Here is a 22,108-nt window from a genome sequence, read left to right on the forward strand (position 1 = left end):
GCAGCCATGAGCAGTCAGGACACGTGGCTGGCGACACTTGTGGCACAAGCTCCTGACAAGTACAGATATCCAGAACACAGAAATGCTACAAACAGCCCTGTGTAAAAATGTGCAGAAGACTCAACAGCATTTAACAAAAGAGAAAACCTAAAGGATGAAAACAGGAAAAAAATGCAATGTATCAGCCATCACCAGATTAGCACCACAGTGACTATTGCTGTGTTCTCAGCAGATTAGCTCAAAGTAATGCAGCCAATGGCAGGGAGAGGGACTCACACACCAGGTAGCTGAGTGCAAACTGGAAAGGTCTGGAATTACCTGACAAAGGTAAAGACGTCATTATCCTAGACCGAGCTACCGCCTCGTCTCCTAATATTAATACAAGCTCTACAAGAATGCACGCTTGTGTACCAGGCAGCACTGACTGTAACAATCAAGATGGAAATGACCCAGTGTCCACCAACAGTATGATGGATACATATATTCTGAAATAGTATTCATTCCTCAATGGGAATGAATGAGCCTCAACTATATACAACAATATGGATGACTCTTAATGCATATAGTAAGAGGCTCCACTGCCAAGCAGGAAAGGGCAGTGATGGCAGAGCTGCACTCCCATCCAAAATGATTTTAAAGCTGGATAAAATGCAAGACCATCTGCTGGGGGAGTTGACTCCAAGGAGTTGACCCCTGGGGAGGGGCACTGATCTTCCGCAGCTGTTCTTGCAAAAACTGGGGTGTTTGGGGTCCTGCCATCCATAGGATATCAGCGCCTCATGGTCTTATGCCCATCAATTGCTGCTGCTGGGGCATGGAGACCAGGGCCCCAAGAAGAGTCTACTGAATCCCAGAGCTATGCATACAAGTGGAAGCCTTGGAGAAGCCATTCAGAGCCCTCAAGTCGCTATATAAGACAAAGATTGTGGATGAGATCACTCAGAATACAGCAGTTTAGATAATCTGAATAAAGGAAAACAGAAAATCTCCAAATTGAAGTATATATAAAAAAGAATGCAAAATATAAAAGAAGATTATTAAAGGTGCATGGGACTCAGAGAAGGTATTAATATAAATGCAGTCAGAGTCCCAGAAGGCCAGGAGAGATAAATGGGGAAGAAACACTATATCAAGAACTTATGGGTGTAATTTTCCAGAAACTGATGAAAGATACCACTCCATAGATTTAAGAAGGCATGTGGTCCCCAAGCAGAAGCTTCCAAAGAACATCACAGCTAAATGCATCACAGCAAGACAGACCCAAGGCAGAGCCAAAAGCCATACAGGGATGAGACAACCCATCATCCAGAGAGTGGCAGCAACCTGGCCTCTCACTTTCAGAAGGCATCACCAAGCCTGCAGAGTCCAACAGCCCTGACCCCCTTCTAAGAGGGAGATGCAGGAAGGCCCGCAGCCAGAGGAGAGGTTATGGGAGAAACAGGGAGGTAAGACGGAACATTTAGCCCAGGAAAGAAAACAGCATGAGTGAGTCCTGACTTAAGAAGCAGAGCAGCGAATGGTGTCGTATGGGCATAGTGGGTACAGACTTAAGATGCAGGACAAGGAGGCAAGGGCCTCAGGCCGGGATCTTTGGGAAGCACCAAGGCAGAACGAGGCTTGAGAAGGGCCCATGAAGGGGAGAGTTGACAGCAGCCTTGCAGCCCCTGCAGGCCTCTCCCAAGGACAGTCCTGGCTGAGCAGGACACAGGTCCTGTCCCCACCCCTCATGCAACCTGGACCCGAAAGCTGAATTGGACAGGTGAAGGCTGTCCTCACAAGTGGGCAGTAAGCTCCTTTCCTAAAGAATTACAGACCCATCTCTCTAATGAGCACAGGTACAAAGCCTGCAAACAACATATTGGCAAACAGAACTCAGGCATTTACTTAAAGATACTAGGGCCAAGTGGGATCTATTCTAGGAATGCACAGGCTGCTTAACATTTGAAAATTATCCAATGGAACTCATCAACATCCGTTAGATCATATAAAAAGCAAGAAAATTCCAGAAAACACATCTGTTTCACTGACAACGTTAAAGCCTTTGACTGCGTGGATCACAACAAACTGTAGAAAATTCTTAAAAAGACAGAAATACCAGACCACTTTACTTGCCTCCTGAGAAACTTGTATGCAGGTCAAGAAGCAACAGTTAGAACCAGACACAGAATAATGAACTAGTTCAAAATTAGGAAAGGAGTACATCTAGACTGTATATGACTCACAAGCTGAAATTAAGAGAGAAATATCAACAACCTCAGACATGCAGATGACATCACTCTAATGGCAGAAAATGAAGAAGAACTAAAGAGCCTTTTGATGAGGGTGAAAGAGGAGACTGAAAAAGCTGCCCTAAAACTCAACATTAAAAAAACTAAGATTATGGCATCCGGTCCCATCACTTTATGGCAAATAGAAGAGGGAAAAGTGAAAGCAGTGACAGATTTTATTTTCTTGGGCTCCCAAATCACTGCAGACAGGGACTAGGGCCATGAAATTACAAAGACGCTAGCTCCTTGGAAGAAAAGCTATAACAAACCTAGATAGCATATTAAAAAGCAGAGACATCACTTTGCTGACAAAGGTCCATATGGTTAAAGCTACAGTTTTTCTAGTGGTCGTGACAGTTGGATCATAAGGAAGGCTGAGTGCCAAAGAACTGATGCTTTTGAACTGTGGTGCTGCAAAAGAGTCTTGAGAGTCCCTTGGACTGCAAGGAGATCCAACCAGTCCATCCTAAAGGAGATCAGTCCTGAATATTCATTGGAAGGACTGATGCTGAAGCTGAAACTCCAATACTTTGGCCACTTGACACAAACAGCCCACTCACTGGAAAAGACCTTGATGCTGGGAAAGACTGAGGGCAGGAGAAAAAGTGTGTGACAGAGGATGAGATGACTGGATGGTATCACCAACTCAATGGACATGAGTTTGAGCAAGCTCCAGGAGATGGTGAAGGACAGGAAGTCTGGTGTGCTGCAGTCCATCAGGTCGCAAGGAGTCAGACACAACAGACGGACAAAACAACAGCAACTCATCAAACTAGTAGAGGAGGACAGAGAAGTCACATGATCATCTTGAGGAAGCAGAAAAAGTCAACGCATGTCAAAAAGCTTTTAGCAAATTAGGAATAGAAGTGAACTTCATTAACCTGATGAAGAATTTCCACCATAAAACAAGCAAAAAAGCTACAGTAAACATCTGCATCAAGACCAAGTGCTGTCCATCTAAGACGGGGAAGGGCTCACACTGCATTGGTGACTCCCACCAAGGTGAGGCAGGGACAGAAGCACCAGGAAGGCCAGGATGACACATCGATGCCCATAGGTACTTGACTGTGAACAGCATGCTCAGGACTACTCACTAAGAGATCAAAAAGAACTAAGGTATCACTTTATCAAGATCACTAGATACAATGTCACCATTTAAAAAAGCAATTGCTTTTCTATATACAGGCAACAAGGCCTAGAAAAGACTTAATCATTCCATCCCAATAGGAATAAATCTAACAAAAGAAGTTCAAGGTTCCTGAATGCAAAAGTATAAACCTTCACTGAGAGAAACTAAAGCAGACCTTGAAAGGGGAACATTCCAGGGTTGAGAACTGGAGGATTCTGCAATCACAGCAACACTGATGGGTTCAATGCAGTGTCGGTCACTCTCCTGGAGGATTTTTTCTGGAATGGATGCAGTGATTCTAGAGTTTACTTGGAAATGCAAAGAGCCAAGAAGAGTCAAGGAAATCCTGAGAATCAATCACAGAGCAGAAGGACTGACATCCGACACTGACTCATAGCTCCAGTGACTCAGGAAGCCAGGACGAATGGCAGATGGTAAGACAGAACAGACCCACAAGCACATCTTTCACCTGGTGAAAAGCCCTTGGACTGCAAAACCGTCCCTGGGTGAAGTGCTGCTTCTCACCAATGATCGTGGATCAACTACATTCAGAGGAGAGAAAATGAGTCCAAGTTCACTCTACACAAAAGAAAACTGCAAACAGATGGTAGCACTAAGTGTGAAAAGTAAAAGGCGTCTCCAGATGAGAAGGCAGGAGAAAACCTGTGTGACCTAAGGTTTGGCAAAGGCTTCCAACACTGGACAGAAAGCACAGAGAAGCGGGAAAATACATAAATTAGACTGCATTAGGCTAAGGCCTCTTATTTATCTAAAGTCACAGTGAAAGTGTTAAAAGGCAGTACAAAGCGTGGAAGAATTCATTTGCAAAACATGTACTGGAGAAAAGGCGCCTAACTAAAACAGAAAAAGCATCAGCAAATGGACAGAGAAATGAGCTAAAGATCCGGGTACTTCCTAGAAAGAGGGCTCACATAGCCCACAAGCACATGAGAAGCACCCTGAGCACCAGGAAGCCAGAGTCAGCACTGAACTGGGCACCATGAGGCACACTCCCCAGGAAGGAGAAAGGAGACAGGGTCCAGCACTGGGTGGGGGTGTGGAAACTGCCTGGCCAATCACCCCACGCCCACAGCAGCACAGATGCCTAATACCCGTCCACCAAAGACCCACAGAGAATGACCACAATAGTACAACACGCAGCAGCCCCGCCGTGGACACAACCCAGATGTCCACAGACTGTGCAGCGCGGACGTCAGCAGACAGATGAAACAACACCCATAGACGAGGATGAACTGACCACACAGTACATGGGTGAGTCTCAGACAGCGCCAAGCATGACGCAGCCCAGGCAGGCGGACGTACTCACACCCGTGGTCAGCAGGGCACTGACCTTGGCTTTGGGCGACGCTGGCCTGGGCACCAGGAGTACCTCAGGGCCAAGTGTTCCATGAAAACACACTGAGCCCAAAGCACATGATTTGTGTTACGTAAAAACGAAAATGGAACCAAAAAATGCCAAACCAAAAAAAAACAAACACTGCTTAATGCCATTTTTACAAAGTTCGAAATGAAACAAAACTGAACTCCACCGGTCAGAAAGGCGCACACAGACATGGAGTACAGGGGGTGGTCCCTGCTGGTGGGAAGGGTAGCGGGTGGGACAGTGAGGCAAGGCTGTTTCCCCACCCGCTGTGTCAGATCGTCAGGAACCTGCTCTCCCTTGCCCCGCGAGCTCACATCTGTGTGGCCCCTCGGCCTCCTGCTGATACTTGCCATAGGTGAGGGTGTAGACGGCCTTCCCGGCGGTGTCCAGGGCAGTCAGGCACGGGGCTTTGGGCTGTGTGGTACCCCACTGCTGCAAGGCGGCCAGCAGCGAGGGCGGCCAGGAGCCCTCGGCCAGCGGCTCCCCTCGCAGCACCGCCATTTGGCTGCCCTCGGGCTTCGGCTGGTTCGGATCCGGCTGCTGCACTACAAGCAAAACGGACATGTGAAGACCAGCATTTCTAGAACCAGGCACACACTCTGCTTGTTAGGCCTCACGTTTTATCACTCTCTTCTTCAAAAGCACCAACTCTAAAAAAGCTACCATCACTTCTTTAAATTTCCTTATCGTTACAATAGTCACAGACCAGCTGACCAAGGATGGAAAGAAATCAGGATGAGTCCTGTGACTGTAACCAGAGAGTCACAAGGACCCCAGGCTTTCACCTGAAGACACCTGAGAAGCAGGTGTCCTCACTTATGAAGGATGAGAACAGAATAACCACTGCAGTTTGGGCTCAAACCATGTAGGAAGAAAAAAAATAAAGTAAAATCTATTACATTTTCAGTGGACATGTAACCACGATTTGCCCAAATGTAAGAAAGACTTCCTAAAAAGCATTCATGGAATTGAACTCTGAATCTGAAAGGCGTGATGTGATTACACAGACAAGCCCTAACAGCCACGCTAACCCCCAGGTAGGGGGAGACACCAGAGCTGGCCTAAGGGGCGACCGCCAGGCAGTGGTGCCGAAACCAAGGGCTGGGGGGCCAGGCGCCCTGAGGCCACGACGATACGTCACACGCTGGTGTCTTATACGGGGCCTCACTTCTCCTTTCCTACAGATTTATACTTCTCAGTAAGTCTATGCTCTTCTTTCCTAAATATATATATAAAATTCATAAATGACAGGCAGAAATTCTAAAGAAGAGTCCAAACTTTGCTGAAAACACCATGCTCTAAAACCAAGAGAAGACAAGTAGTTCAGACTTAAAGTTTAAATAAAAACTTAAATCATGGAAATAAATTGAAGTCTTAGATGTATTCCTACATATAGAGTCTTACCACTAGGCACAGCACAGAGACGCCATCTCTTAACTACGACTGGTGCACACAGTGCCCGGGATCAGGTGTGATGGGGAGGTCACTCCACACACAGTGACCAGAGCCTGAACACAGAGCATGCTTTTCTACATCTGCCGCGGTGATAACCATGTCATCACACCCGGCAGTCTCCCTGCTCACACAAACTGGAAGGCCGGTGTCGGAACACTCACCTTCCAACAGCTCCTCGAAATCATCCACAAAGAACTCCTTCAGGGGAGGGCGCTTTGGCCTCTTCAGAGTGTTCAGAAGCTGCTGGATCTTGGAGGACACTCTGCTGTTCACGGGGACACCTGTCACAGGAAGAGAGCACCGAGGCCAGAGGTCAACCACATGAGCGCATCAGAACTCGTGAATCTAACCAAGCTTTGATGGTCCATCAAACGGCCAGCCTGGAATTTATCAGTTCACCTGACAGACATTTACTGACGCCTTCCAGGAACCAGAACTTATTCCAAGCCAGTGGTTTTCAGAGTGGCCCAGGAACCCTTAGGAGTGCCCGAGGCCCTTTCAGGGGCTTCGTGAGGTCACATGAGATGCCATTCGCTCTCCTCTCCTCTCTCACACACGCACAGCGGAGGTTTCCAGAGGCTGCACAGTGTGGGCACCCAGCAGATGGGAATCATGCAGACGCTGCTCTCACACCTGAAACAAGCCTGCTCTCTCATGGCACCTCACTGCATGGGAGCTGCTCCTGTGTGCTGTTCACGCTAAGATGTAATGAGTTTGGTATCGCTATTTTTCAATAAGTTAATAAATATTTTAACAAATCTTTAATTCCTAATATGGTAAATAGCCAGAGATAACCCACATCAGCTAAAAGCTCTTTGGTATCCTCATTAATTATTAAGAAATGCTGTTCTGGGGGATGTAAAGTTAGCCAACAGGTAAGTCTTCCCTCAAACACCTCACAGTCTGCTGCATGGAAAGAAGCAAAAATATGTACATGTGCCAGCAAAAAAGGGCACCCACCACAGTGACAAGTCCTCGGAGGAAAAGGCACGGGGAACATGGGTGAGTGCACTGGTAGAAGTGGTGAGAGAAAGGCCTGGTGCCCCAGCCACCCCTGTGCACCATGAGGCATGTGGCACCTCCCTTCTCCTGGGCTAGGTGAACAATTGAAACCTGCATTCACTGGCTTGGCCTCTGCAGGCCCCTTTATGATACGAGCACTTTGAAAGAGTCTGGCTCTTTCCTTTATTAAGTAGCATATGCCTTATTCTGCATTTGCTTGACGTTTTCTCAAGATTGAATTCAGATATCGCATTGCTGGCTAAACAGCACCTGAGAATCACATCCAGACGCACAGGACCCCCACTGCTCTTTTGAGGTTCTGGGCACACTGCTGTCCAGCGCTCCACTGTCTCACTATTTTTTTCTAGTGCAACTAACAAGCACTGTGAGGGGAGACCCTTCAAGACCTCACAAATACCCTGACCCCCATCCAGCTCTCTCCCTCCATGTAACAGCCACCACCGCTCTGTCACATGCAAGTTTTATTGCAATGGTTGCAATTATACTCCAACTTGAGCAGCCCACTGACACTAACAGTTGCCACCTGACTTCCTTCCTTCCTTACTGGCTCTCCTAAGAAAAGCTACCGAAGACCAAGACAGTGGTGAGATACGCTCCCTGCTATTGCAGCCTTTGCTTCCTCTAGCACACAGAGCTAAAAAGTCTGTGTACATGCACATGCGTGCACACTCGTGGATGTGCACACACCCCATACACAACACACACGTGCACGCAGGCAGCAGCACACACACAGGTCCCTGTCTTAGAATCCGGGGTCCACACAGCACCCTGGTGCTGAGCTCCCTGTCAGACACCTCTTCTCCACAGCAGGAGCCTGGCCCCCAACAGCAACGCTGCAGTTCCGCACCATCACAGACGTGACATAATTCCCCGAGTCCTACCCAAACCAACACGGGAACAGCTACCAACAAGAGTTCTGGCTGGTGAGCCTTGCCCAGGACTGAGGGCACTGCGTCCCCCACTGACAGCTCCCTCCCCCACCCCTCAAGGGTGGCTATGCAGTTCTTGGGAATACAATCAGACTTATTTATTTACAATTCTTTTCCGTTTTGGGATTCCCCCCTTCTTCTCATCTTTTAGTTTATGTTTCAAATGTACAGAACATATGTCTAAGAATCACAACTATATAAAAAGATAAACTTGAACAACTGTCACTCTGCCCTGAATTCCTGGCCACCCCACCCCGTCCTCTGCAGGACCAACCCATGTGTTCTGGCTCCTCCCTCCTGTTGGTTGTTCTCCTGCTTCTCACAAGGGAGGTGGTAAATTACGAACGTTCCTTTCCTCTTTGCCTTTTCACGTAACACCTCCTGAAAAACACACTCATTCCAGGTCATAAAGAGCTTCTCACTATTCCTGAGAGCTGCCCAGTCCTCCACCGTGTGAATGTACCCAGTTTATCCCATAATCTGAGAGGCCTGGATGGCAGGCAGTTCCCACTACTCCTGAGAGCTGCCCAGTCCTCCACCATGTGACTGCTCCCAGTTTAGCCCACAATCTGAGAGGCCTGGATGGCAGGCAGTTCCCACTACTCCTGAGAGCTGCCCAGTCCTCCACCATGTGACTGCTCCCAGTTTAGCCCACAATCTGAGAGGCCTGGACAGCAGGCAGGCCCCAGTATTTTGCAAGCACAGACAGCACAGCAGTGAGTGAGCTTGCATGTACACACTTCCTGATTTCTGAGGGTGTGCACTCGGGGTAAACGCCCACGCTGCGCTGATACAAATGGAAGCACAGACACAGATTTTAACAGCTGCTCCCTCAGAGAGGCTGACCTACTTTGCATTCCCACCAATAATGTGGATCTCTCTAGTAACAAAAAAGAATGAACATCATGTGTAAGAGCTATTTTTATATCTTTTTTTATGAATTGTCTGTATGTTCTGCTTATTTTCCTATACTAGGAGTTGGAAACTTCTTTAAGGACTTATAGAGAGTATTTGGGGCCGTGGCACCATCTCCGTCATCACAAAAGCAACACAGATGATTCAAGACGGTAGGTGTGGCAGCCCTAAAAGCACCTTGAATCAAGATGAACAGAAAAACATCCCAATGAATATATTCTGGATTTAAAAAAAGAAACTGAAAAAAAAAGAGCAAAGGAAACACAGACTAAGTAGAAGGAGAGAAGTAACATAGATGAGTAGAAATAGACATAACAGAGAAAAGATAAACAACAGAGAAAAACAGTTAAATTAAAACTGGTTCTTTGAAAGATAAAACTCAATTAGCTTACTAGCTAGGATGATTAAGACGAAGAAAGGAGACCCTAACAACTAAGACAGTGAGCCAGCACCATGGGTCCTGCACATGCAAGGACGACAGGGGGCCTGGAGAGCAGAGATGGGATGGACGACTCCTCCAAAGACACGGAACTGACTTGAGGCAGAAAGTCTGTTTCCTCTGATTAGAAAACAGAAGAGGGAGGAACGCTTCTCAATTCATCCTGAGATGAGTACTATCCTGATACCAAACCAGACAAAAATATCAGACCAGTATTTATCTCAAACACAGACACGAATTCTAAAAAAAAAAACTAGTAAATCAAATCCACAATATGTCAGAGAGCAGGACACCACAACCAGGAGGGGTTTACCTTGAGAACATACCTCCTTTGGCTTAATCTTCAAAAGTCAGTCAATGAACTGTATTATATTAACAAACTAGGGAAGAAAAACCGTATGATGAGCTTAACAGATTTTAAAAATCATTTAACAAAAATCATGATAAAAACTTTTCAGGAAACTAGAGGGAAAAAAGGAATGCCCCCAACCTGATGAAGAGCAACTATTTTTTTAAAAAATCCATGATTAACATCACAATTAAAAATTGAAAAAGTGATTGCTTTCCCCCTTAAATGGGAAACAAGGTGAGTTGTGTCCATTCTCAATATTTCTAACCAACATTAATGGAAGTCCTAGACACTGCAACAAAGCCAAGAAACCAAATATTCCTATAGGTGGACAATTTGGTAAGAAAAGTAAAACTGTATTCATAGACAACATGGTCATGCATGTGGAAATCTTATAGAATCTACCAAAAAGGCTACTAGAATTAATGTAAGGTCAACATACAAGAATCAACTATGTCTCCAAAGATTAGCCATAAACAACTGGGAAAAAATTTAAATATCACTTGTAATAGTATCTAAAAATATAACATATTTTGAGATAATTTTAACAAAATATGTGCAACACCTGTACACTGAAAGCTACAAAAACAGTGCTGAAAAAATTTTTTAAAGTGCTAAGTAAATGGAGAGATATACCACATTTATCAATTGAAATGTACAACACTGTGAAGAGGCCAATTCTCTCCAAACTGATCTAGAGAGTCAATGAAGTACCAATCAAAACCAAGCAGGAATTTTGGTAGAAATTAAAAATGGGAGAAATTTTAAACGGATTTTAAACTATACATTAAGATGCAAAGGAGCTAGAAGAGGTAAGGCAATTTTTTAAATGAAGAGCTGAAGGCAAACTACAGTACAGAATTTTAAGATTTGTTATAAAACCACATATAAAAACCCACATATATAAAATCATGACAGTGTGGTACTGATAGAAAGACAGAAAAAGCATTGGAACAGGATCAGTTCAGTTCAGTTCAGTCGCTCAGTCATGTCCAACTCTTTGCGACCCCATGAACTGCAACACGCCAGGCCTCCCTGTCCAACACCAACTCCCAGAGTCCACCCAAACTCATGTCCATTGAGTCAGTGATACCATCCAACCATCTCATCCTCTGTCGTCCCCTTCTCCTCCTGCCCACAATCTTTCCCAGAATCAGGGTCTTTTCAAATGAGTCAGCTCTTCGCATCAGTTGGCCAAAGTACTGGAGTTTCAGCTTCAACATCAGACCCTCTAATGAACACCCAGGACTGATCTCCTTTAGGATGGACTGGCTGGATCTCCTTGCAGTCCAAGGGACTCTCAAGAGTCTTCTCCAACACCACAGTTCAAAAGCATCAATTCTTAGGCACTCAGCTTTCTTTATAGTCCAACTCTCACATCCATACATGACTACTGGAAAAACCATAGCCCTGACTAGAGAGACCTTTGTTGGCAAAGTAATGTCTCTGCTTTTTAATATGCTATCTAGGTTGGTCCTAACTTTCCTTCCAAGGAGTAAGTGTCTTTTAATTTCATGGCTGCAATCACCATTTGCAGTGATTTTGGAGCCCAGATAAATAAAGTCAGTCACTCTTCCCACTGTTTCCCCATCTATTTGCCATGAGGGGATGGGACCAGATGCCATGATCTTAGTTTTCTGAATGTTGAGCTTTAAGCCAACTTTTTCACTCTCCTCTTTCACTTTCATCATGAGGCTTTTTAGTTCTTCTTCACTTTCTGCCATAGGGTGGTGTCATCTGCATATCTGAGGTTATTGATATTTCTCCCAGCAATCTTGATTCCAGCTTGTGCTTCCTCCAGCCCAACGTTTCTCATGCTATACTCTGCATATAAGTTAAATAAGCAGGGTGACAATATACAGCCTTGACGTACTCCTTTTCCTGTTTGGAACCAGTCTGTTGTTCCATTTCCAGTTCTAACTGTTGCTTCCTGACCTGCATACAGGTTTTTCAAGAGGCAGGTCAGGCAGTCCGGTATTCCCATCTCTTTCAGAATTTTCCAGTTTATTGTGATCCACACAGTCAAAGGCTTTGGCATAGTCAATAAAGCAGAAATAGATGTTTTTCTGGAACTCTCTTGCTTTTTCAATGATCCAGCAGATTTGGCAATGTGATCTCTGGTTCCTCTGCCTTTTCTAAAACCAGCTTGAACATCTGGAAGTTCAAGGTTCATGTATTGCTGAAGTCTGGCTTGGAGAATTTTAAGCATTACTTTACTAGCGTGTGAGATGAGTGCAATTGTGCGGTAGTTTGAGCATTCTTTGGCATTTCCTTTCTCAGGGGTTGGAATGAAAACTGACTTTTTCCAGTCCTGTGGCCACTGCTGAGTTTTCCAAATTTGCTGGCACACTGAGTGCAGCACTTTCACAGCATCATCTTTTAGGATTTGAAATAGCTCAACTGGAATTCCATCACCTCCACTAGCTTTGTTCGTAGTGATGCCTCCTAAGGCCCACTTAACTTCACATTCCAGGATGTCTGGCTCTAGGTGAGTGATCACACCATCATGATTAACTGGGTCGTGAAGATCTTTTTTGTACAGTTCTGTGTATTCTTGCCACCTCTTCTTAATGTCCTCTGCTTCTGTTAGGTCCATACCATTTCTGTCCTCTACTGAGTCCATCTTTACATGAAATGTTCCCTTGGTATCTCTAATTTTTTTGAAGATATCTCTAGTCTTTCCTATTCTATTGTTTTCCTCTATTTCTTTGCATTGATTGCTGAGGAAGGCTTTCTTATCTCTCCTTGCTGTTCTTTGGAACTCTGCATTAAAATGGGTATATCTTTCCTTTTCTCCTTTGATTTTTGCTTCTTTTCTTTTCACAGCTATTTGTAAGGCCTCCTCAGTCAGCCATTTTGCTTTTTTGCATTTCTTTTTCCTGGGGATGGTTTTGATCCCTGCTGTATGGAACAGCATACAGATCCCCAAAGTAGACTCTTCTCATATATGGTCCACCATATGTGGTCCATCTTCATTAAAGATGCCAAAGAAACCAAAGGGGGTATTACATGATCCTGGAACAACTGGACATCCATACACAGAAAAGTAAACTTAGATTATATCTTGCATTGATATTAAATTCAACTCAAAATGGATCATGTACCTAAACATAAAAGTTAAAAACTATAAAATTTTAGGAGAAAATATAGGAGAAAACCATTAGATCTTGGGTCAGGAAAGTATATATTAGATATGACACAAAAATAGAATCCATGAAAGAAAAAAACGGTAAACTGGACTTCATCAGAATGAAAGACTTCTCCTCTCACTATTAAAGGATGAAAACACAAGCCACAGACTGGGAGAAAAAAAATTTAGAAACTTGATACAGAACTTATATCCAGACTATAAAGAACTCTGAAAACTTAAGAAAACAAACAACACATTTTAAAAAACAAGCAAAAGATTTGAACAGAACCTTGTAAAAAGATATACAAATGGGAAATAAGTACATGAAAATATGCTAAACATCATCAGTCATTAGGGAGATGCAAATTAAAACTATAAGGGGACACCTGTGCACAACTACAAGGATGGTCAGCATATGAAAACCAACAATACCAATTCTTGGCAAGGATATGGGGGAACTGGGACTCTCATCACTAATACCAGGGAGGTGAAATAGTACAACCACTTGGAAATAAGTTTGGCAGTTTATTTTTTTAAAATGTTTATTTATACTTATTTATTTATTTGGCTGTGTGGGGTCTTAGCTGCATCATGTGGATCTTTTATTGCAGTGCACAGTTTCTCTAGTTGTGGCCTCAGTCCTTGGGCTCAGTAGTTGTGGCTGCAGTGCTTGGGCTCAGTAGTTGCAGCATGTGGGATCTGAGTTCCCTGACCGGGGACTGAACCCATGTCCCCTGCACTGCAAGGCAGATTCTTAACCACTGGGCCACTAGGGAAGTCCCAGTTTGGCAATTCCTTTAAAAACTAAAACGTTCCCTGATGGCTCAGATGGTAAAGCGTCTGCCTGCAGTGTGGGAGACCCTGGTTTGATCCCTGGGTTGGGAAGATCCCCTGGAGAAGGAAATGGCAACCCATTCCAGTACTCTTGCCTGGAAAATTCCATGGACTGAGGAGCCTGGTAGGCTACAGTCCATGGGGTCGCAAAGAGACACAACTGAGCGACTTTACTTTCTCTCTTTCAAACCCACTGTATGATCCAGCTATTCTACTCCTAGATACTGACCCAAAACAAATGAACATGTATATCCACAGAAAGACTTGTAAAGGAATAGTCACAATAACTTTATTTCTAACAGCCAAAAACTGGAAACACCCAAAATACCCATCAGTAGGTAAAAAGATAAAACTATGGTGCATCTATAGGATGAAATCTCACATCTATAGGATGTGAGACTTGGTTCACAATGAAAGCTGAGCACCAAAGAACTGATGCTTTTGAACTGTGGTGTTGGAGAAGACTCTTGAGAGTCCCTTGGACTGCAAGGAGATCCAACCAGTCCATCCTAAAAGAAATCAGTCCTGAATATTCATTGGAAGGACTGATGCTGAAGCTGAAGCTCCAACACTTTGGCCAGCTGATGTGAAGGGCTGACTCACTGGAAAAGACCCTGATGCTAGGCAAGACTGAAGGCAGGAGGAGAAACAGACAACAGAGGATGAGATGGTTGGATGGCATCACTGACTCGATGGACATGAATTTGAGCAGGCTCTGGGAGCTGGGATGGACAGGGAAGCCTGTCGTGCTGCAGTCCATGGGGTCCCAAAGACTCGGACACAACTGAGTGACTAGACTGAACTGATGAGATGAAATGCAGGGATATTTCATCTCCCAAGAAAAGGAATGACCTATGATACATCCAAGAACATGGATGAACTTCAAAATAACTGTGCAGGGTAGCAGAAGCCAGACAATAAAAAGTAAATGCTGAGTGATTCTATTTATATAAAATCCTAGAAAATGCAAACTACTTTACAGTGTCAGGAAGTAAATCAGTGGTTGCCTGAAGGGAAGCCAAAAAAGGCAGCGAGCAGCTGTGACAAAAGCGCACAAGGAAGGAAGTTTCCAGGAGCGCCAGGTATACTGGCTACAGTATGGATTTCACAGAGTACATGTATCTTAAAGCTTATAAAACTGTCAAGCCTTCCCTGGTGGTCCAGTGGCCAAGATTCCACACTCCAATGCAAGGAACCCAGGTTCAATCCCTGTCAGGGAACCAGATCCCACACGCCGCAACAAAGACTGAAGATTTCACACAATGCAACTAAGGCCTGGTGCAGTCAAATAAACAAAAATTTTTTTAAAAGCTTATAAAATTACACACTTTAATACACACAGTAGATATGTCATTTACACCTCAACTAAGTTCTTGAAAAATTTTAAACATAAGGAATAACAAGCTAATTTTTTTTTTTAATCTTTCTAACCAACAAGAAGACTGCTTCACGTTGACTCCATTTCTCCTCTTGTATCTGAACAAGGAACTGAAAGACACCAACAAAATCAGACCAGCTGCTCAGGAGCCTAGAAACATGTTAAGGTCTCAGATCTAAGAACTGCTAGATTTTTCTGCAACTCAAATTTGGCACATTGCAAGAAAAACTTCATGTGATTTTGATAAAAGACACTGGAAACTGTTTCAAAAGGAAACAGTACAAGTGCAGAAGGGACTAACTGGGGCAGCTATTGCTGGCTGCACTTGCAGTACTGGAGAAACTTCCCTAGCGTCTCCTCTTCCCACAATACCACAGATCCAAAGCTTGTGCATCCACTTCAGTGTGAAGGTTTTTTCCTCCCTCCTTCTCCTCATTCCCGACTTGACCTATTCCTGATCATTTCTCCACATGATATACACACGGGTAGTCTAAATGCACCAGAGCTGCACCTGATGGCTGGCTCACCAGGTACCCTGGGATCCAGTGCCTGGGCTCTGCTGTCTCAAAGCAGGAAGAGAGGCATGCTTACCACCTGCCGTCTCTAGGACACTCCCGCGGCACCCCCGAGGGACTCCTCTCACGGAGGTCATCTGCGGACGCTCGCAGTATGCGTGCTGATGCTGCACGAGGCCTGTGGTGACATCAGGAGGGGCAGAGTGCAGATCTGCTTTTGAAACACAAACCCAAAATAAAAGTGGCTGTTAATTCAAAACAACATGAACATCAAGTTGCTGTTCAAACTCCATTCAATTAAAGCTTCAGTAGCTGAGCTCTAAGCAAGGAATGTGGCATTCCAATCGACTCTGTCTGCCTGGCTGACCAAGCACACGAGATGCTGTGAACTCTGAACTCTGGACATGGCCATCCAGTTCTCAGAGGGAACTAGGCCAGAAACACCAACCACAGCATAGAATGGCCATGAGGAATACACCTTTCCCAATTTGGCCTAAGGAGGTTTTACTTAGAAATCTCCCTCAATGAAGCAGAAATATATTTTAAATCAATAATATTTTTTGTCGTATTATGAAAAAACTGCCAGGCTTCTATAAACTACCTCTACTCCCCTAAAATGCAAGTTGAATGCCACACAGACACAAACCTTTGCAATCTTCACAGAATAAGCCTACACAGATTAAAAACTATCCCTAGAGTCAGTTCAACATGTCCCATCACTAAGGGGCTGCAATCAGGGTCTTAAGACAGAATGTACTCACCTCACATTTAAAGGCAAACTATGTTAGATACAAAAAGTATTTAAATCACTCCTTCCGTTGTCTGAATGTCCATTCTGGGCTCCATTTTCACCATATGGCATGTTTATCTGTTCTGATACTGGTTGACTGCCGCTGGAGCATCACTGCTACAACTCAGTCCTCCACCAGGAAAGAACCGAGTTTGGACCTAGCGTGACACTCGTCCACTCTCGAGAATGGATACTGCTCTGTAATCTCTTTAGTCTTCAAATGAATGTTCCCACCATCACAGATTTTGATACTTATTTTTTATCTATCATCATAACCTAGAGAGTACGCAACCTAAAATTTTTTTAAATATGTAGAAAGATGAATTTATATGGAAACAAAACACAAACTTACATAGCAGAAAACACCATTTAGAAAAACCTAACTTAAATGACAAGAGTTTCCACAACCCTTGAAAAAGCTAGATATTATGAAATCAGCATTTTAAATTATGCTTACCACAGAATTCTTTCAGTTTAAAAAGAAATCTCCCCACCTTTCCAATCTAGCAAAATTGAGAGATTTTAACTATATTCATGAACAAAGGTATAAATGGTAATTCTCAACTACAAAGTAACTTTTTAAATAGCTGCATAAAAATAAACAAACTACACTTCAAAATGAACTACTGTAATTAAATGTACTGCTTTTAAATACAGGTACTTGTGTCCAAATGTTTTCTGCACATTATTTTCCTAGCCCCAAACTGAAACCAACAAATACTTTTTAACATTTTCTACCTATAATTTTTTTATAGTCATTTCTTTCTATATTTCTTTCCTTAGCCCAAATTGAAGAATTCTCCTAGTGTCAGAAACTAAAAAAAGGATGACTTTTATAACAAGGAGAGGGAAGAGGGATATTTTTCAGATTTAAAATTCAGGTCACACAAGTAGGGCATGAAAGCTACAGACAACAGTGAGGTATAAATACAGAGCAAGTCAGACTTTCAGACTACTAGAACTAACCACATAACATGCATGTGAGCACAGGTGAGCAGGAGGGAGGGGAGAGGGGCTCAGCCTCACCTGCAGGAGTCAGGAGCCCCTCAGCCACAGAGGCGACCAACCCACCCTGAAGTCTTTACTGCGAGGACCTTTCTGAGAAAAGAGACGCCCACTCGACTCACCTTACAACTCTGTGAAGTCAAGGGCTGTCTGGTTAGACATTTTAAACTACAGTCAGTTTTTCAAGCTAAATATGCTTTTCTTTCTAACCCACCAGGAAGCAGTGTTAACAACAGCTCAGCAATGGCTGATACAAGCAAACAGTGACTGCTCTGCCCTCCTCTCCACACTGGGGGACCCAGAACAGAGCTTCGGAAAGCTGGACCAAGAGAGAAGAGAAGAGAACACCCAAACGCTGCCGCTTCCCTCGCAGTGGAGGTACTTGTGCATTTCCAAAGAGTGCAATCGCCATGACAAACAGCAAGAATGTGTCCACCTAATGCTGTTTTCAAGCTCTCCCCTGTGAAACTCCTTGAGGGCAGGTGGGCTGTAATCACCAGCCATTTGTAGGCTCCCCAGGAGAGTGACCACAACAATCCTGGCGGGTACTTCCAGAGGAGCCTTCTCTCCTAAAGCAAACCGCCCAGGACGGCCCTGACAGTGCGACCCTGGCTCCTCCACGTGCTGGGAGCAGGTCAAGGCATCGTGAATTCTCACCTAAGAAGACATCACGAGCTCGACAGAAATTTATAGACATTGGCACTGACTCAAACCAGTAACAAATGAAGAGCATCAGTGATGTGCCCACAGAGGAAATGAAGGCGTCGGGCACTTACAACACCCAGTCCAGCCAAATGACCAGTATCTTGCATGGAAGCAGCTCAGCGCCTGAGACCAGCACATGCCTGGGGGGCACTTAACCTGCTGGGACCCCATCAGAAACACTGGCCTGTCGTGGGCGCACCGCAGATGCACTGTTCTGGTTTTAGCAGAACAGCAACTAACAGCAAAGAAAAGGAACAGGAATCAGAAAGCTATGGGTCAGCCTGGCTCCACCACAGCCAGCGGTGTGGTCTCAGCCAGGGCAGTCCCCAACTGAGCTCTTCCTCCTCGTCAGATGACCCCCAACAACGGCAATGCACCACCCCAGGAGTACACTTCTTAAGGCACTCCTGCAAGAATGCATGTGCGCTCTGCATGCCAGCTAAGTTACGATTTTTGCATCAAAAAATATGACTTCAAATGGTGAAAGCTTAGCAATGTTTTCCTAAGATTAACATAATTTAAAGGACGGGGTGACTTGGAAAAGGTCTAGGCATCTTTATGACTGAGCTGTGACTTACATCTCTTTCAGACTGAGGACTGTCTAACCCTGTGTGTAGAGGAAGAAAGGCCCTCCATGGCTGCAGCCCCAGCCCCACCTTGGGACACCCAGCACAGGGACAACTGAGGGCTGCGGCTGTGCACAGAAGGGAGGAACAAAAGACCGCGTTGCAGGTGGCAGGCCTCCTGACAGCCAGGGACACCTGTGCCGGCCGCCCCTCCAGAGCAGAAGCACCAGCTCTTGTCCAGGTCTCCAGGGGAGGCCCACCCAGGGTCTGGGGCTGCCAAACCACAGAGGCACCAGAAACCACTTTTGTCACCAAAAGGACACTTTCCATACAAAGAGGAGACGGTGGGTCTGAGGAGGGGCGGGGGCTCCTCTGCCTGGAGGGGTCCCCACAGCTGTACTGACCTACGCGGGCGAGGGCCGCGGGGCCGGCAAGTGCAGCGGCAGCACTGGGCGTGACGGCAGGCTGCCCTCCCAGGTGAGATGAGGTGGAGGACGCAGAGGAGGAGGTGGACGAGCCCTGAATGGCCGGCTCGGGCCAGGGCTCGACGCTGGGGCGGCTCTGCAGCGGAGCGGAGGCCAGTCGCCCGGGGCGCTGTAAAGAGCCCTCATCTTCTGAGGCAGATGACGTGTCTGTGGTCAAAATAACGACGACAGGCATGAGGGGGGCATCCTTGGGGGCGGGGTTCCCACACCGGCCCGGCCTGCGCCCTGCGCACCCGCACGTCCAGGAGGGCCTGTGTGTGACTGACCATGAGTGAGACCCAGGGCCACATGGAAGCTGGCTGCACCCTGGGCTCCCCCAAAGTACTTGGTCACAGGGCGCCATGCCCAGGGATGCAGCTGGTCCAACCCTGACCACTTTAGTGCATGCCGTGGGGCCCTGGGGGCCCCGAATAGCAGAGGTGACCTATGCCCCGTGGGTGCCTGATCCCAGTGAGGCCTTGCCCAGCACCTGCGCACCCTGGAGGATGTGCCTGAGCTCTGAAAAGAGCCCCGCCTCAGGCAATAAAATTAACCTGAATTCTGGTTCTGTCAAGTCTGCATTTTATCATGGGTTTCATTATTATTAGGAAGTTCTTTAAAAACTGGGTAGTATCTATGGTTATATTTGGTAGAAAATAATTTGGCATAAATTTCTAAGACTTTTTTTCAACAACATAAACTTTTTTTAAGTCAGGAAGCATCAGCAAAACACTGCACTATCCTGTGGACCTGGTGTGGCTGTTTTACCACGTCGGCAAACCAAACACGCCCGTCACCAGCTTTGTGACTTCAATAACCAGACAGGCAGCACTGTGCTCCCAGCATCTGGATGAGCTTTCCAGGAAACTTAAAACACACTAACTATCCTGAAGAGAGGCCGCATTAAGAGTTTTCATTTCTAATGGTAATGAAACAACAAAAACAAAACAAATCAAAAACCCTCCAAACGGTCTTATTCTTTTCCATTTAAGACCTGGTAACAACATAACAGATAATATTGGGTTGGCCAAAAAGTTCGCTGCTTTTTCTGTAAGATGGCTCTAGTAGTGCTTAGCTGTCTTCAACTTCATTCAAGACAATTTTGTTAGACTGTATTGTGACAGCTGTCATATCAGCACTCATTTTAAAAAAAAAAAAACAACTTATCAAAACTAGTGAATTTTTATGTACCAACTTTAATATTGAAGATGGAAGGGAAAAAGCAACATTTTCACATGTTATGCTTTATTATTTCCAGAAAGGTAAAAATGCAACTGAAATGCAAAAACGGATTTGTGCAGTGTGTAGAGAAGGTGTTGTGACTGATCAGACATGTCAAACGTGGTTTGCTAAGTTTCATGAGGGAAATTTCTTGCTAGACAATGCTCCATGGTCAGGTAGACCAGTTGAAATTGATCATGATCAAATTGAGACATTAACTGAGAACAATCAGTGTTATGCCAGGTGAGAGATAGCTGACATACACAAAATATCCAAATCAAGTGCTGAAAATAATTTGCACCAGTTCAGTTATATTCATCAATTTGATCTTTGGGTTCCCCATTAGTTAAGCAAAAAAACAAAAACAAAAACAACTCCTTGACTGTATTTCCACGTATGATTCTCAACTTAAACACGATGAAAACATTCCATTTTTAACATAAACTGTGACAGCTGATAAAAAGTGGACCTTGTACAATAATAGGGAATGGAACAGATCACGTGGCAAGCGAAATAAACCACCACCAACTACACCAAAGACTGGTCTTCATCCAAAGAAGGTGATGTTGTGTACACGGTAGGAGTGGAAGGGAGTCCTTCATCATGAGCTCCTTCTGGAAAACCAAACAACTAATTGCAACAAGTACTGCTCCCAATTAGACCAAGTGAAACCAGCACTCAACAAAAAGCATCCGGGATTAGTCAGGAGAAAACACATCAGCTTCCATCTGGATAACACAAGACCGTATGTTTATTTGACGACCAGGCAAAAACTGTTACAGCTTGGCTGGGAAGTTCTGATTTATCTGCCATATTCACCAGACATTGCACCTTTGGATGTCCATTTATTTTGGGCCTTACAAAATTCTCTTAATGAAAAAATTTTCAGTTCCCTGGAAGACTGTATAAAAGGCACCTGGAACAGTTCTTTGATCAAAAAGATAACAAGTTTGGGGAATGGAAATATGAAATTGCCTGAAAAATAACAGAAGGTAGTGGAACAAAATGGTGACTACATTGTTCAATAAAGTTCTTGATGAAAGGGAGAAATGTGTCTTTTTTCTTAAAAAAAAAAAAAAAACAACTCAAGGAACTTTTTGACCAACTCAATGAGAATAATTTTAAACTTCTGAATTCATGGAACTCTGTCACCCCATAAAGCACTTACTGCTGGTTCCCCTCTTTACTAAAAGACACAAATTACATCTTAGTGAAAAAATTAAAATCTATATAGACGATCTATTGGAAGCAAGCTCAATGCATGCACAGAAACGTGCATGAGCACACACACACTCCTCACCACAATCAGAAGCCTGCTCCATCTCAATGGGAAACCCTGCCCAAGCCGCCCCAACCCTGCCCAGGCGGTCCCAACCCTAATCAGTACCTGGGGGTGTGTAGGCCTCCACAGACGCGTGCGTGAGGACAGAGCGCCTCTTGGATGGCATGGGCATCTTCCTCTCTTTGTATTTGGCCAAAGCTGCCTGCACGGCCTCGGTGTGAACATCTGCACAGAAACAACAGCAGCAAAAGCACCTGTTACAAGATTCCTGATGAAGGAACAAAACCATGGTTCATGTTTTTAATCTGGTTTCATTGAGTATAAAAGG

General features: G+C 44.8%; 1 protein-coding gene across 5 annotated transcripts in view; it reads right to left on the reverse strand.

The window, feature by feature from the left end:
- DIP2A (disco interacting protein 2 homolog A) overlaps positions 1–22,108 on the reverse strand; it is a 106,987-nt gene that overhangs the window by 55,542 nt on the left and 29,337 nt on the right. For 3 of the 5 annotated variants that reach the window (XM_043874001.1, XM_043873999.1, XM_043874003.1), the window contains exons 4-8: positions 21,886–22,005; positions 19,218–19,445; positions 15,824–15,961; positions 6,397–6,516; positions 5,131–5,325 (exon numbers count right to left, since the gene is read on the reverse strand). In XM_043874001.1, the coding sequence (XP_043729936.1) occupies positions 5,131–5,325; positions 6,397–6,516; positions 15,824–15,961; positions 19,218–19,445; positions 21,886–22,005 (801 nt within the window). The remainder of the gene's footprint in view (positions 1–5,130; positions 5,326–6,396; positions 6,517–15,823; positions 15,962–19,217; positions 19,446–21,885; positions 22,006–22,108) is intronic. The other 2 variants (XM_043874000.1, XM_043874002.1) reach the window with 2 other exon arrangements.

Source organism: Cervus elaphus, chromosome 19, assembly GCF_910594005.1.
Source record: "Cervus elaphus chromosome 19, mCerEla1.1, whole genome shotgun sequence".
In the NCBI taxonomy this organism is placed as follows: domain Eukaryota; kingdom Metazoa; phylum Chordata; class Mammalia; order Artiodactyla; family Cervidae; genus Cervus; species Cervus elaphus.